The sequence below is a fragment of the Protopterus annectens genome, chromosome 13.part0 (assembly GCF_019279795.1).
Source record: "Protopterus annectens isolate FY-2018-M chromosome 13.part0, PAN1.0, whole genome shotgun sequence".
Classification (NCBI taxonomy): domain Eukaryota; kingdom Metazoa; phylum Chordata; order Ceratodontiformes; family Protopteridae; genus Protopterus; species Protopterus annectens.
The window spans coordinates 294029938-294042574 of NC_056747.1; the positions used below are offsets into that span (position 1 = coordinate 294029938).

A 12637-nucleotide genomic window follows, 5' to 3' on the forward strand; every position below is an offset into this window, starting at 1 on the left:
CCAATCCCTGGGGAAAGAGCATATTCACATACCTCAGGGACTGTTGAACCGGAACATGTGTCCACAATACAGTGGGCAATTAAAGCTCAAATCAAGCAGTGCCAGTGAAATATACATTACAGTATCCAACCATTCCTAATGGAGTGAACCTACCCTGCCTGAAGAAAGCATACAAGTGAGCACTGCTGTACAGGGGCATAGGAAAAAGCTTTTACACTACATACCTATCTTTTACTTCCCTGGCTGAAGTACCAGAAAACATGTAAAAAAAATCAGGATTATTGGCAATACTGAACCATCTGAGTTATTAATATAGTATACACAACAAGGGTTTAGGAAGGCAAATGGCACAAATTCGGCACTGATAAAGGCTGTGGCTGAATAATGACAACTACAGATGAAGGATGACTCAGGCTTGCATTTTAGCATTTTTATCAAGGCCTTTGACCTTACTAACCATGCTTTCACCATAGAATAAGCAATCTATAACTGGGCATTAATGCGGTGGTGGTGCTGCAGTAGTGTTGTCATCTCACAGTAAGACGCTGTCCGGTTCGATTCTCAGCTAGAGCGTCTTCTGCGTGGAGACATGCATGATTGGGCATACCTTCGTTGAAGGTTGTGCGTTAGGGCTGGTAACTCGGCACGTAAAAATCAACTACCAATCAATAGCGGACTGGAGTTCCACTGTGGCGACCCCTAACCGGGAAAAGCCGAAAGAAACAACAACAACTGGGCATTAATGCTTTTACAGAGATATTTTGTTTTCAGAACACAGTGTATAAAATGGGAGGTTACCCACTTAGGTAATATTACAGTACTAAAAGGTGTTCCACAAGGATCGGCACTGGAAGCATATTCATTTTCTACTTATGTTAACAACACATGACTGTTCAGTGGTGACTTTAGGTTACTTCAATAATCAGACAAGTCTGTCCCACTTTTTTTTCTTAAAAGATACCATGACTATGTAACAACTATAGCCAGGCTTCTGCTCCCTGCCGACATGGCTGCACGATAATGGCTTACTGATGAACTGAGTGCCAAGTAGAAAGATACTATTGGCAACCTTGACCTAAGTAAGACAACAGCCAGTGAGGACCAACTTCTTACTGTAGTGAAATACAGTTAAATACTTACTGATATACACAAGTTGACCTACACTTCTAAAGTTTGTTGCAAGACTTGTAAACTTTACAAGATCCCAAGATCACCATAAAGAACCAGGATATTCTTCCTATATGACTACTTATCAAAAATAGCACAATGCTGTGCCTCTCAGGTTTAACATGGCTGTCTCTGCCTGCTGTGAAGTAGGACACAGTTACCTGGCTTGTCAGTAACTCCCCCATGATGAACTAGCCTGCATTTGTTTTACACATCGAGGATCATCTTATTGAATTATCAAGGCATCTGATTAATTCTTAATAGCTCGGCATTATTCATCACCAGATATCTGGTGCAAATCCATGGGATAATAACAGAAATTATCCAGAGACATTCCAACTGTGGCCATTTAACTCACAAGGAAAACTTTTATCTGAAGATCAATCTACTTGGTAACAGGAAAGCACCACCAATGCATCTGTCAATTTGGTTTGTACATTTTCCCTAACATCTCAGAAACCTTGCTTATATCCACATTCAAATAAGCAATCAGAGCTGACTTTCTACACAAAGAGTAATAGCAGCTGTGATATCAGATTCCTGTTGTTGCTTCTCTTTGTTTTTGAAAAATAGTGGAAATTTACACTAGTTTCTCACTGCTCACAGAGTATATGGTTCATAGGTTGGTGCTCGGCTATCGGCCCTAGGGCCTGTACAAGCCTAGCTATAACAAGTCCCTGGCTATTTCTTCCCACAATATTTACTTCCCTGGACTCCTGTCTAGCAGGGTGAATGACGTGATCTCCGGGGTAAATTTCCTATCTCCCATCCATTCGTCAAGGTTCCTTTTGAAGAGAGCCAAGGGGGCGCTCTGTTTGACATGTATGGGCAGTCTATTCCAGAGTATAGGGAGTCTCTGGGTCAGGAACCTATCCCTCCAGCATGTTTTGTTTATTGTGATGACAAAGTTTAGGTCTCTGGAGCATGTGGCTCTGATGGATTGGGATTTCTTTAAGTGTAGCATGTCCAACAGCTCTGGGTTTGACATGGCCTTGTATGTTAAGCAGAGATCGCCTCTGAGTAGACGATATGCGACAGAGTATAGCTGGAGTTTTTTTAGTCGGTCAGCATACGGCATCTGCTTTAGGCCTGTGATTCTTTTAGTGAGGTGTTTCTGTGGCCTTTCCAGTTGTTGCAGATGTCTTATACAATTTACCATCTAACATTGCTCGAAAATTAAAATCACACAGTTTCTCAAATACTGTCAAACAATGTATCAAGGGAGTGCTGAAAATACATTTTTTGTATATAAAGTAGTTGCCATCATTAGTCACATTGTTGCTAAACACTAAACGAAAATTTAAATTTCTAACAAACATCTTTAAGTCTAAAATAACTTCTACTAAACTGGGCGATTTTGATTTTCGAGCAATGTTAGATGGTAAAGAAAGTTTGACACACAATTTATCTCAATCAGAAAGTCAATTGTTAAACAAATTGATTAAAAACACCTCAATTCGTATAATGAAGCCTGACAAGGGAGGGGTCATGGTACTAATGTCTAAAGATGATTATACTAATAGAATTAATACTTTGTTACTAGAATATAGTACATATGAAGAAGTTTCTAAAAGGTTCATGAATGTGTCATACCAAAGAATTGACAAGGCTTTACAAGATTTGTATGACCAATAATTGATAGATGGTAGGATGCTGGATTTTCTAGTAGTCAAATTCCCTAGGACACCGTGTATCTTTGGTATTCCGAAGATACACAAAGATAAATTGGACCCCCCTATGAGGGCCATTGTCAGTGCTAATGGTTCGAAAACAGAATGCATAGGAAAATACTTGGATTACACACTCAAAGATGTGTTGAAAAAAGAAGAGCATATATGCATTGATTCTTGGCATTTTTTGAAAAAAATTGAATGTTTCACATTATGATAAAAATGTTTATTTTTTGACTGTTGATGTAGTTAATTTATATGGTTCCATTCCACACAATATTGGTATTGAGTGGTTTGAAGAATTCTTGCATGGTAGCTCTTTGTTCACTAACAACCAGGTACTTTTTCTTGTTTCTTTGATGGACATCATGTTAAAAAAATAATTAAATTTTTTTCTGAAGGTCAGTATTTTCATCAAAAAATGGGTGTGGCAATGGGGCAATATGTGCCCCCATTTTTGCAAACATTATCATGTTAATGTGGGAGCACAAATATCTATTTAATTAGTTATTTGCTGATAAATGGATTCTTTATTTGTGTTACATAAATGATTTGTTTTTTTATGGACAGTTGATGAAATAGTAATTCATGACTTTATGGACTACATTAACAACACTACAGAGTTTTTGAAATTTACTTACACATATTGTAGGGATAGTATTAATTATTTAGATGTCACCATCAGAAAGGAGAACAACTGTGTTGTAAGTAATTTATTTAGAAAGCCTACTTATAATAATAGCTTATTGCATTACAACAGCAGTCATCCTTTGCATGTAAAAAATAATTTGGTGAAAGGGCAATTTATCAGATTAGCCTGCATGGTTACGAAAGACAAAGATTTTTTGGATCAATGTCATGTAGTTTTGGATATGTTTTCATCTCGAGACCATCCCTTAGAACTTTTGGATAATTTCTTTAATGAAATAAGTAGTAAAAGGGAGCAAGGTTTGATCGTACCAATTTTGAATTATGGTAACACTATTATTTCGGTAAATAGCAACCATGAACAAACAATATCAACAGGTAACAAAGATTACATTTGTTCTTTTGTTACTAGGTTTAGTGCAGACCATCATTTTTTATCTTACATCTTAAAAATTAGGATCCAAACTTAGTATTGTTTTTAGAAAAGGGTATACGTTTAAACAACTGTTAGAAAAGAAAGGACAAAGTACCAAGAAAGAAAAGGTCATAGGAATGAAAAAATGTGGATTTTGTACCCAATGTTCACTTATTAAACTAGTAAATAAGATCAAAATAAATTATAATTATATCAAAATAGGAGGAAAATTCACTTGTGACACTGTGGGTGTTGTTTATGCAGCTTTGTGTGAGTCTTGTTCTGGTTTTTATATTGGCAAGACCAAGAGAAAAATTAAAGAACAGATGTACGAGCATGCCAGAGACATCAAAAATAAAAACAAAAATAGTGCATTATATAGGCATATTGAGAATAATCCTTCACATTGTTTTAAATTTGTTGTTATTGAAAAAGTCCCACAGGACCCTAGAGGAGGACCTTGGGAAGACTTGTTAGATTTCAAAGAGTTATGTTGGCAGATTAGGTTGAATGCCTTACGTGTACCGGGGTTAAATGATGGTATCTCTTTAGCCAGTTATTTAAAACTGTGCTCATATAGAGTGTAGTTACTATCATCATTTTAATAAAGTAAGGCACAATGAATGTTGATTTCAGCTTTCTTTGCTGTTATTTAATATGCAGTAGTTTTAAGACACATCATTTTTTGTTTTATGTCTTTAAGAGAATTCACCTTGTGTTTTTAAAAAGTATCAGTTGGGTTTTTATTGGACTATTTTATCACATGACTGTTTGAATGAGAGTATTTAAGATTTATGTGGTTATTGATTCTAGTATTCTGAAGAAGTCTTTGTTATATTCTGACAACAGCGCTAAATAAAGTTGTGTTTTTGCCAGTTCATTTTGTAGTTCATGTAGCACACAGCCTGGGATGTCGTCTGGTCCTATGGATGCTGTATTCTTAGCTCATCTTCCTAATATGTATCAGACAAATGCATTCGTTGCAACTAGAACTATAAGGGTTTCACTCTACAAGTATAGTAACACCACTAAGATAACCAAGTTACCAGATTCAAAACAGTATCAATAAAACTGCCTGTTATAGCCCTGGCAGGATCTAACCATTGTCTCATATACAGAATAATAATGACTTCCCTTTCTACTGATGATGTTCTACCCCGTCTATCACAACACTAACTGATTTCTCAGGTGCTTTTTTGCAGTGGTCTCCTACCCTGATGTCACTGGACATGATATTATCAAGTTTCATTTACTGATTTTTCTATGTTTGTACCCCCACCCCCCCATATCAAAATCATACAGCACACTACAGGGGCGTCTGGATGCTTCTTGTAATTTATCATTGTCATTTCCCCCTTTTCCCAATTTTTACCTGGGGGTGAGGTGTCACATCAACATTAATCAAATCACTTACGGATAATGTTTACACCACTGAATGGCTGTCCTTATTATTCTTCTGCCAAACCAATGATTATGCTTCAGTGTTGTGTGCTTCTCTTCCTATTCTGCCTGTCTGTCTTCAAACTTCCACACTTTTTCAGCGGCTTAAGCCCCAAAGAACACAGAAACCCCATTTTCAGTTCCTGCCCACTATTAAATGATGATGCTGAGAAACAGAACAGTCCTGGCTCTGATTTGGAGCGCTAAAGTAATTGGCCCACTTTCCCAGTGAGGAGCACAAATAATTTACCATCAACCTTGTGTTCTGTAGTGCAGCCAATTATCTGCTTGTCAAACTATTACCCCTGCCACAACATACAAGCTAGTTTAAGAGTGTTATGCTTGATACAGAGTCAAAGGAGAACTGGAGTCTAGTCTGAATACAGGTATCTGACCAATCCTTCATATTATCCACATAAAATGTGCAAAGAGATTAATCAGTCTTGCACCCCCCCCCACCATGCTGCACTACACTGACATGTTTTTGGTTCTGTTACCCAGTGCCTGAAGGACGTTTCCACTGTAACATAAATATAATTTACTAATTATTATAAAAGTAACAGACACATAGAGCAGTTATGTACATGTTTTTTAAATATCATTGGTATCTAAAAACAAAACAACACACAGTTACACATTTTTCTATAAAGAACAGCCTGTACCATTCTTTATACTTGTAACAGAAAAACTCATCTGGTTGCATTTTCTCGCCACATTAAAAATCCTGTCAGTTGTCATATAAATCAGCTTTAAGACATACAACATGTGGTACGCAACTGCAGTTCAGTCTCTGCAGTGACGGAAAGAAGCTACAACTGGCAAAGTGTAGAATGTAGATAGAAACATAAGTCAATGCAGTTGAGGAATGAAAAAAAGTCATTATACAGGTTCAGGAACGAGTTTTTCTGTCAAGTTTACCTTTATAAGGAAAACTGATTTCGCAACACAATGTTTTTAAGGCTGGATGCTTGCATTCCATTAAATGCCATATGACTATAAGCGATAATCAGAAAATCAATGTCAGATGGAGTCATGGAACATATCATGGAGTAAACACACACACAGCTTTGAAGGAAGAATACATATGGAAGAAGCAGTGAGATGTCAGACTGGTACGTTGAGGCTGCTCTGACTTGAGATACTGTCATTCCACTTACTGTGTCACTCTCCCCGTCTGAGACAGGGGGGCCTTGGGCGTTATAGTGGAGAGGGGAATAAACCCAACTCCTCTCATCAGGAGGCAGCTATAATGGTAGCAAACAGCAACAGTGCAGAGAATGAGACACAAGAGAGAAAAGAGCAGAAAGGAAAACAGAACATTCCAGTTAGTCACATGTGTAGAGCAATGCATGATGACAGAGCAAGTGAAACAATTCAGTTATCTGCTTGCAAAAATAGCATTTAGTTTCCAAAACATCTGTTCAAATGGATCAGACATGGGCACACTACTTGTAATAATATAGCAAGAGTATAATCAAGAAATAACATTTATTATTGTATACTAACATTTGTTATTGTATACTTCAAATGCTTCAACATGGATATTTGCATTTTCAGTTTGCCACAAGGCTTCTGTTTCCTCTACTGCTACCTTTGACATGCACCTGATCTACTGGACCAATAAGTTACCCAAAACTGTCAGTTGTTCTTCTCCCTGAATTCAAGTGAAGATCCCAACTCTGATAAATACTCATTCAGTGAACTCAACATTGGTGAGCCATGGAAAGCAAGCCTGGTAACTATTCGATCTTACAAGCAACCAAAATACTTAACTGTTTTATGATTTTCTGCCAGTAGTAACCATCACATACCACCCCTTCTAAAAAGTGGCAGTGTTAGATCATGCTGTGGGATGCCCACATAAAGACAATGCACCCTGCCTGATGCAGGGGTAGCTGTAGTCGAACACTTATTTAGGAACTTAACTGCAACTTCAACCCACTCAGGATGGATCATCCATCAGCTCTTCATACCTTTTTTAAATACCTTTACTAAAGCATCACTTAAGGCATAGGCACTCGTACATTAATAGAAAAAAAAACTTTTTTAATTTACATACATTATACATTACATATTTGTTTTCTTTCTTTACAACTCTTTTTTTGGTCCAACATTACATAAATCACAAAATTCCTGCTTGCCTTTTAAGCTCACGCCTCCTGAACATTTTTATTTATGTATCGTTCCCACAAATTCCATTCATTTCTATTTGATTTGTTCCATCCCTTTCCCGAAGATCCATTTTCCAGTTTTTTTACCTATTTTACAAAATTCAATACTTCAGATACAGTTAGTTGACATTTTGATTTCCATTTTCTAGTAATTGCTTCTTTGGCAGTCCAGAGAATTAAGCTTAATAAGGCCTTAACTATGTCAAGGTAGTTCAGATCCCATATTCCAGCTCCAAAGAATAATTTCCTTTGTTGCAGCCATTGACTCCCTCAATAATTCTGAAAGAGTACTCTGTAGGGAATTTTTAAAATATGTCAACTCATTTACACTCCCCAAAACATGTTCACAATTACCTCTTTCTTCCACCTCACACCTCCCACATGTGCTGTCCACCTCAGGAAAAATTCTTTGAAGTCTGCTTGGGATATAAAAGTACCTATGCAAATACTTCCAATCAAGAATCCTAAACCTTCTGAATTTTGTTACATATTTGAAACCCATACATGTCCTCCCATTGTACCCCTGTAAATTGCTTTGCCAGTGTCTCTTTCCCATCTTTCCTAACCTCCTCTGATTCTTTTTTTTTTTTTAAATAAAAATCATCTTTATTAAATTATCACGTATGACACAGGCAATCATACAATTATATAAATGAAAACAAACCATGTCGACATAATTTTAGTTGCAAACATTATACATCACAGACCATATTTACATAATTGTAGTTGTCCAGTTATTGCCAGTCAAACATTGCATAGCTCATTCAAATCCTGCCTTCTTTTAAACCTCATTCTCTGCATGTATTGTTCCCACAATTCCCATTTTTTCTATGTAATTTGCTCCTACCGTGTTCTAAAGATCCCAGTTCCAGTTGTTTTATTTCTGTTACTATATTCACTACCTCTAGTAAAGTTGGTTTAGACTTTGATTTGCAATTTCTATTAATGTTGTTTGGCAGCCACCATAATTTCCTCTGATTCTTACTGTTATCATGCAATACTCTATATGTGCTACTAATTATCCCCTTTTTCGCAGCAGCATCTATTCTACATTCAACCAAAACTCTACCAGAGCAGGTCTTTCACTTAGGACCACCCTGTCCCTTTCTCTGTGTGCATTCTGATATCAATCCTTCCTACAGAAGGCAGTCTCTAAATTGCAATCAAAACTTCTTGCCCTTACCCCAGGTTATTACTTTTCCCTCTCCAGCTCAGCTCCTTCTACCCTTGAGCATCTCCTGCTATCGGGCAGAAACCCTCAACAGGAGATTTTTATCATGTCTCTTGTAGTTGAAGCATCTCTGTCGGTGTCTGTTATTGACAGAAGCCCCACAGCCACCTCCTCCTAACTTAACTGTCAGTTCTTTTCTTCAAACATAAGACATTTTTGGAACCTTTTGCAAAATATAACCTGAAGAAAGGCTAGAAAAAGCACAATGTTGGCACCGTGTGCTGGGTGTGCCATCTTTAAAGGCACTTAAACATAACAATGAGTCGGGGGGAACACTAGAGACCAGGGAAATCTTTAGATTATTGTGTATTTATGGCACTCAGAGGTGGGGGAAAGTGCATATGGTAATCTTTGGTGACAATATTGGGGTTAGCCTCCTTTAAAGAGTACTTAATGCAAGGCGTACAACTCAAGCGGTCTCTGTGATGGCTTGACAGTTTGTTTAAAAAATAAATAAATAAAAACAGAAGAGAATCTACATTTAGTTTCCCAGGAGTTGCAAGATTTTAGAGAATTAGTGGGTTGTCAAATAAATACACTGAAGATGAAAGTGATTAACTATGACTGCCATCATAGATTCATTGAAAATTATCCTTTTTAAAATTAATCTAATCAGGTGACTTATTTGGGGATAAAGCTGACTCGCACCTTAGATGCCACAGCATAGCCTACCTAAAATCAACATATTGTCAAGATTTTTTTGGAGGTGAGAGATTGTTTGGATTATACGCAGAAGATACAACATTAAAAGCTGGTTAATTTTGGCATTAGAATTCCATGTGGGACACAGTTTGCCCATACCCTCTGGAGATTTTTCTCCTTAAATCTTTAAAGATAAGCCACTAATTTTTTTGGTCAGGAGGGAAATCTCTGACAGTTTGGAAGGTTTGATTCTACCAACTTTAAGCAATGGGCTCAGCTTATCTGACTTTAAATATTACAGTATGGCAGCAAAAAATAAACTGCTATATGACATGTTGATCAGATGCTATAGCCATTCCTGGAATTCTTTTAACACACCTAGTATAGCCAGTCTTTCTTGCGTTAAAAATAAAAAAAGGAGACTAAAATTTTTGTGGATCTCTGATCAGTTTTTTCTTATTAAGGACAATAAATTGGACCCTATAGGAAAATAGAAGTAGAACTTGGATAGAGGACTTGTGTTGTATAAAAATGTTAAATCGCTGGGAATTATACTCATGAAATGCTTGGATTATTACATGATTGCTCAGACCTACTGCACCAGGAAAGATCACCAGGATAATGAAACCAATTACTCTGTAAAAGCTTTTGTTTTTATAAAGAGTGCATAATGGCTTGAGAGCACATTTTGAACATTTGACAAGACTGCTGGATAAAACTAAGCTTTTCATAATAAAATTGGAAAATTGGCTGTTATGGGCATTTCTAAATGAAGAATCTGGCCAAAGACAGACTTTACATCTTCTGCAGTCACAGATAATAAAGAAATAAAGGTAATGCATGCTTGAAAAACATGGTTGTTTGCACCCTCTGCAAAACTATTACTGCTAGAAATAAACATCTTAACAAACACAGAATGTTTCTGAGATGGAATTAAACATACACAATAGCTATGAGATACAGAGAAGGCAAGCTGTGGCTCTTAGATAAGCCATGGGATTAAGGCATTTCAGACCCTTTGAGTGATAATGTTGCTACAAATACTTCTATACACCACTGAGGCTAATGCATATATTTCTGGGATCCCCTTCAGAATCTCAAAGTTTCAAAACTTTGAACTTCAAATTGCTGTAAGATCAAAGTTTTGAAACTTTGAACATTTTGAATGGATACTGCCATACAGAGTGGAACAGGAAATTTACTGTTTTCCTCACTGTAGTGCAATCTCAGAGTTGGTATATTTATTTAGGAAGGGGTGTGGGGGTGCAGAGGAGCTTGGCACCTGCAAAAATGTAAAAAAAAATGTTTCTGTTTTTATTTATTTTTTTATTATGTTTTCAAAGTTTCAAAACCTCTACCTTATTGTCTCGGGCCATTTGAAGTTAGAAAGTTCTGAAACTTAGAGCTTCTGAAGTAGATCCATATTTCTGATAGCTAGCACTATGTGTTGGGAGATGTAATAAAGGGATGGTGGATGACAGACTTCATATTTTTTTGGGAAGTATGCAGCCCTGAGCACCTTCAAAAAAGATATATAGGAATTTTGCAATAAACAGGTCCTCTCCTATTCTCAATTTTTATCAACAATCTAAATATAATTCCTCAAGCTACCTGCATACAATATGCAAATGATTCCACATTAATATGTTCTGCCACTTCTTCATCTGAACTCTAGTCCCTCACCCAAAGTGTGTTTAATATAGTAGAAAACTGGTTCCTACGGCGCTGCCTTCTCCTGAATCCCCCCCAAAAAAACAAAATTACTGCTCTTTACTCCTCCCTTTTTAGAACCCACCATTGTGATAATCTAAAATAGCTAGGATGGCTGGAACTGCATAATCAGCTTCAATTTCACCAATGTACTATCACCCACAAGACCCTTTATCATCCTAGTAATACTTCAATACTCACTAACCTTACCACCCCCTACAAAAATCTTACAACCCTACTCTCGGCAAATAAATTACTAGTATCCAACATAAATCCAACAATAAGTCAGGGGACTCACTGTTCTCCAACACTGTGGGGAAAGCCTGGAACCTGCTTCCCACTGAACTGTCATCTCTCTCTTCAACATTACTTTTCAAAAAACAACTTAAAGAATACCTTAAAATTCACTGGCTATGCCCGTGTATTAACCCAGACTAATAATCCTCTTCCTGCTATGTCCAATATATATTTATCTCACTATTACTGCACTACCTCTGCCTCTTTCATGAACCTCAGAGAGAATGATCTGTAAGTTACTTAAGGTCTGTTTTTAACTTAGTTTTTCTTAGGAACCTTTACAGAATATGAACTTGCATTGCAAGCTTTCTACTGTATTAATAATGTCTTTACCTCATACATTCTTTCTTTCTTTTAAATATGTAAGTTGTATGATTACTAAGCTGCTATGTAAAATTGCATTCTAGTCTTAAAACTGTATTGTACCTGATGTTGCTATTATCTGTTTAGCAGAGCTCATCTCCCTGGGCCTCTACTGAAAATGGACATATATCCAGTTGGACTAGCCCGGTCAACAAATGTAAAATAAAATAAAATAAATTGGTCAAATCAGGTGGTACAAATTTCAATATTTTTAATCAGACAAGGTCACATTGGGTCTATGGTTAAAACAAGCAGGTTGTTTCTAGACTTCATGATATACGCTGCTAAAAAGGGGTAAACAAAGGGACCTGCCAAATGGTATAATGAAAGAAGTATATGATTTGGCAATGGTTATGGGGTACTTGAAGAAGAAACAGAAAACTTTGGTAAAATGTTTGCATTTGACAATGCAGACAGATTCTAAATATTAAGTTAGCCTCTTACAATTTTAATTTTTGATGAAAGTAGATTCTGGAACAATGAAGTCTAAAATGTTCTGCAACCTGTGATGGAATCTCAAAGGAAAAGATTATAACATCCGAAAAGTTTGATACATTGTTGAACAGAACCCACCCTGTTAGTATGCATGGAGTGTTATGTAAAGTAATGAAGTGAATGCTGAAAATGATATTGATTGTTCTTTTTTATTACAGTAGGCTGGTGTACAAAGTTATATTTGCTGTGAAATTGCATTAAAGTTTTCTTATTAAACTCTGGTAAAGTTACAGGTTACTCTATCAGATTAGCTACCACTAATCATTCTTTAGAAATGTATGATCTCAGAGTATTTCTCAGGTTGTTACATGGTCACCTATCCACACTTTCTTTAAACACTGGAAATCCAATCTTCAGCACAAGGGAAGAACAGGTTTTGCTACTGTCC

General features: G+C 36.7%; 1 protein-coding gene across 7 annotated transcripts in view; it reads right to left on the reverse strand.

Annotated features, from left to right (window-relative positions):
* Positions 1 to 12637, reverse strand: part of PIP5K1C (phosphatidylinositol-4-phosphate 5-kinase type 1 gamma) — a 1117364-nt gene that overhangs the window by 16901 nt on the left and 1087826 nt on the right. For 5 of the 7 annotated variants that reach the window (XM_044053870.1, XM_044053872.1, XM_044053871.1 and 2 more), the window contains one exon: positions 6498 to 6584. The exons of the other annotated variants lie outside the window; for them this stretch is intronic. In XM_044053870.1, coding sequence (XP_043909805.1) covers positions 6498 to 6584 — 87 coding nt within the window. The remainder of the gene's footprint in view (positions 1 to 6497; positions 6585 to 12637) is intronic. 7 annotated transcript variants of the gene reach the window in all.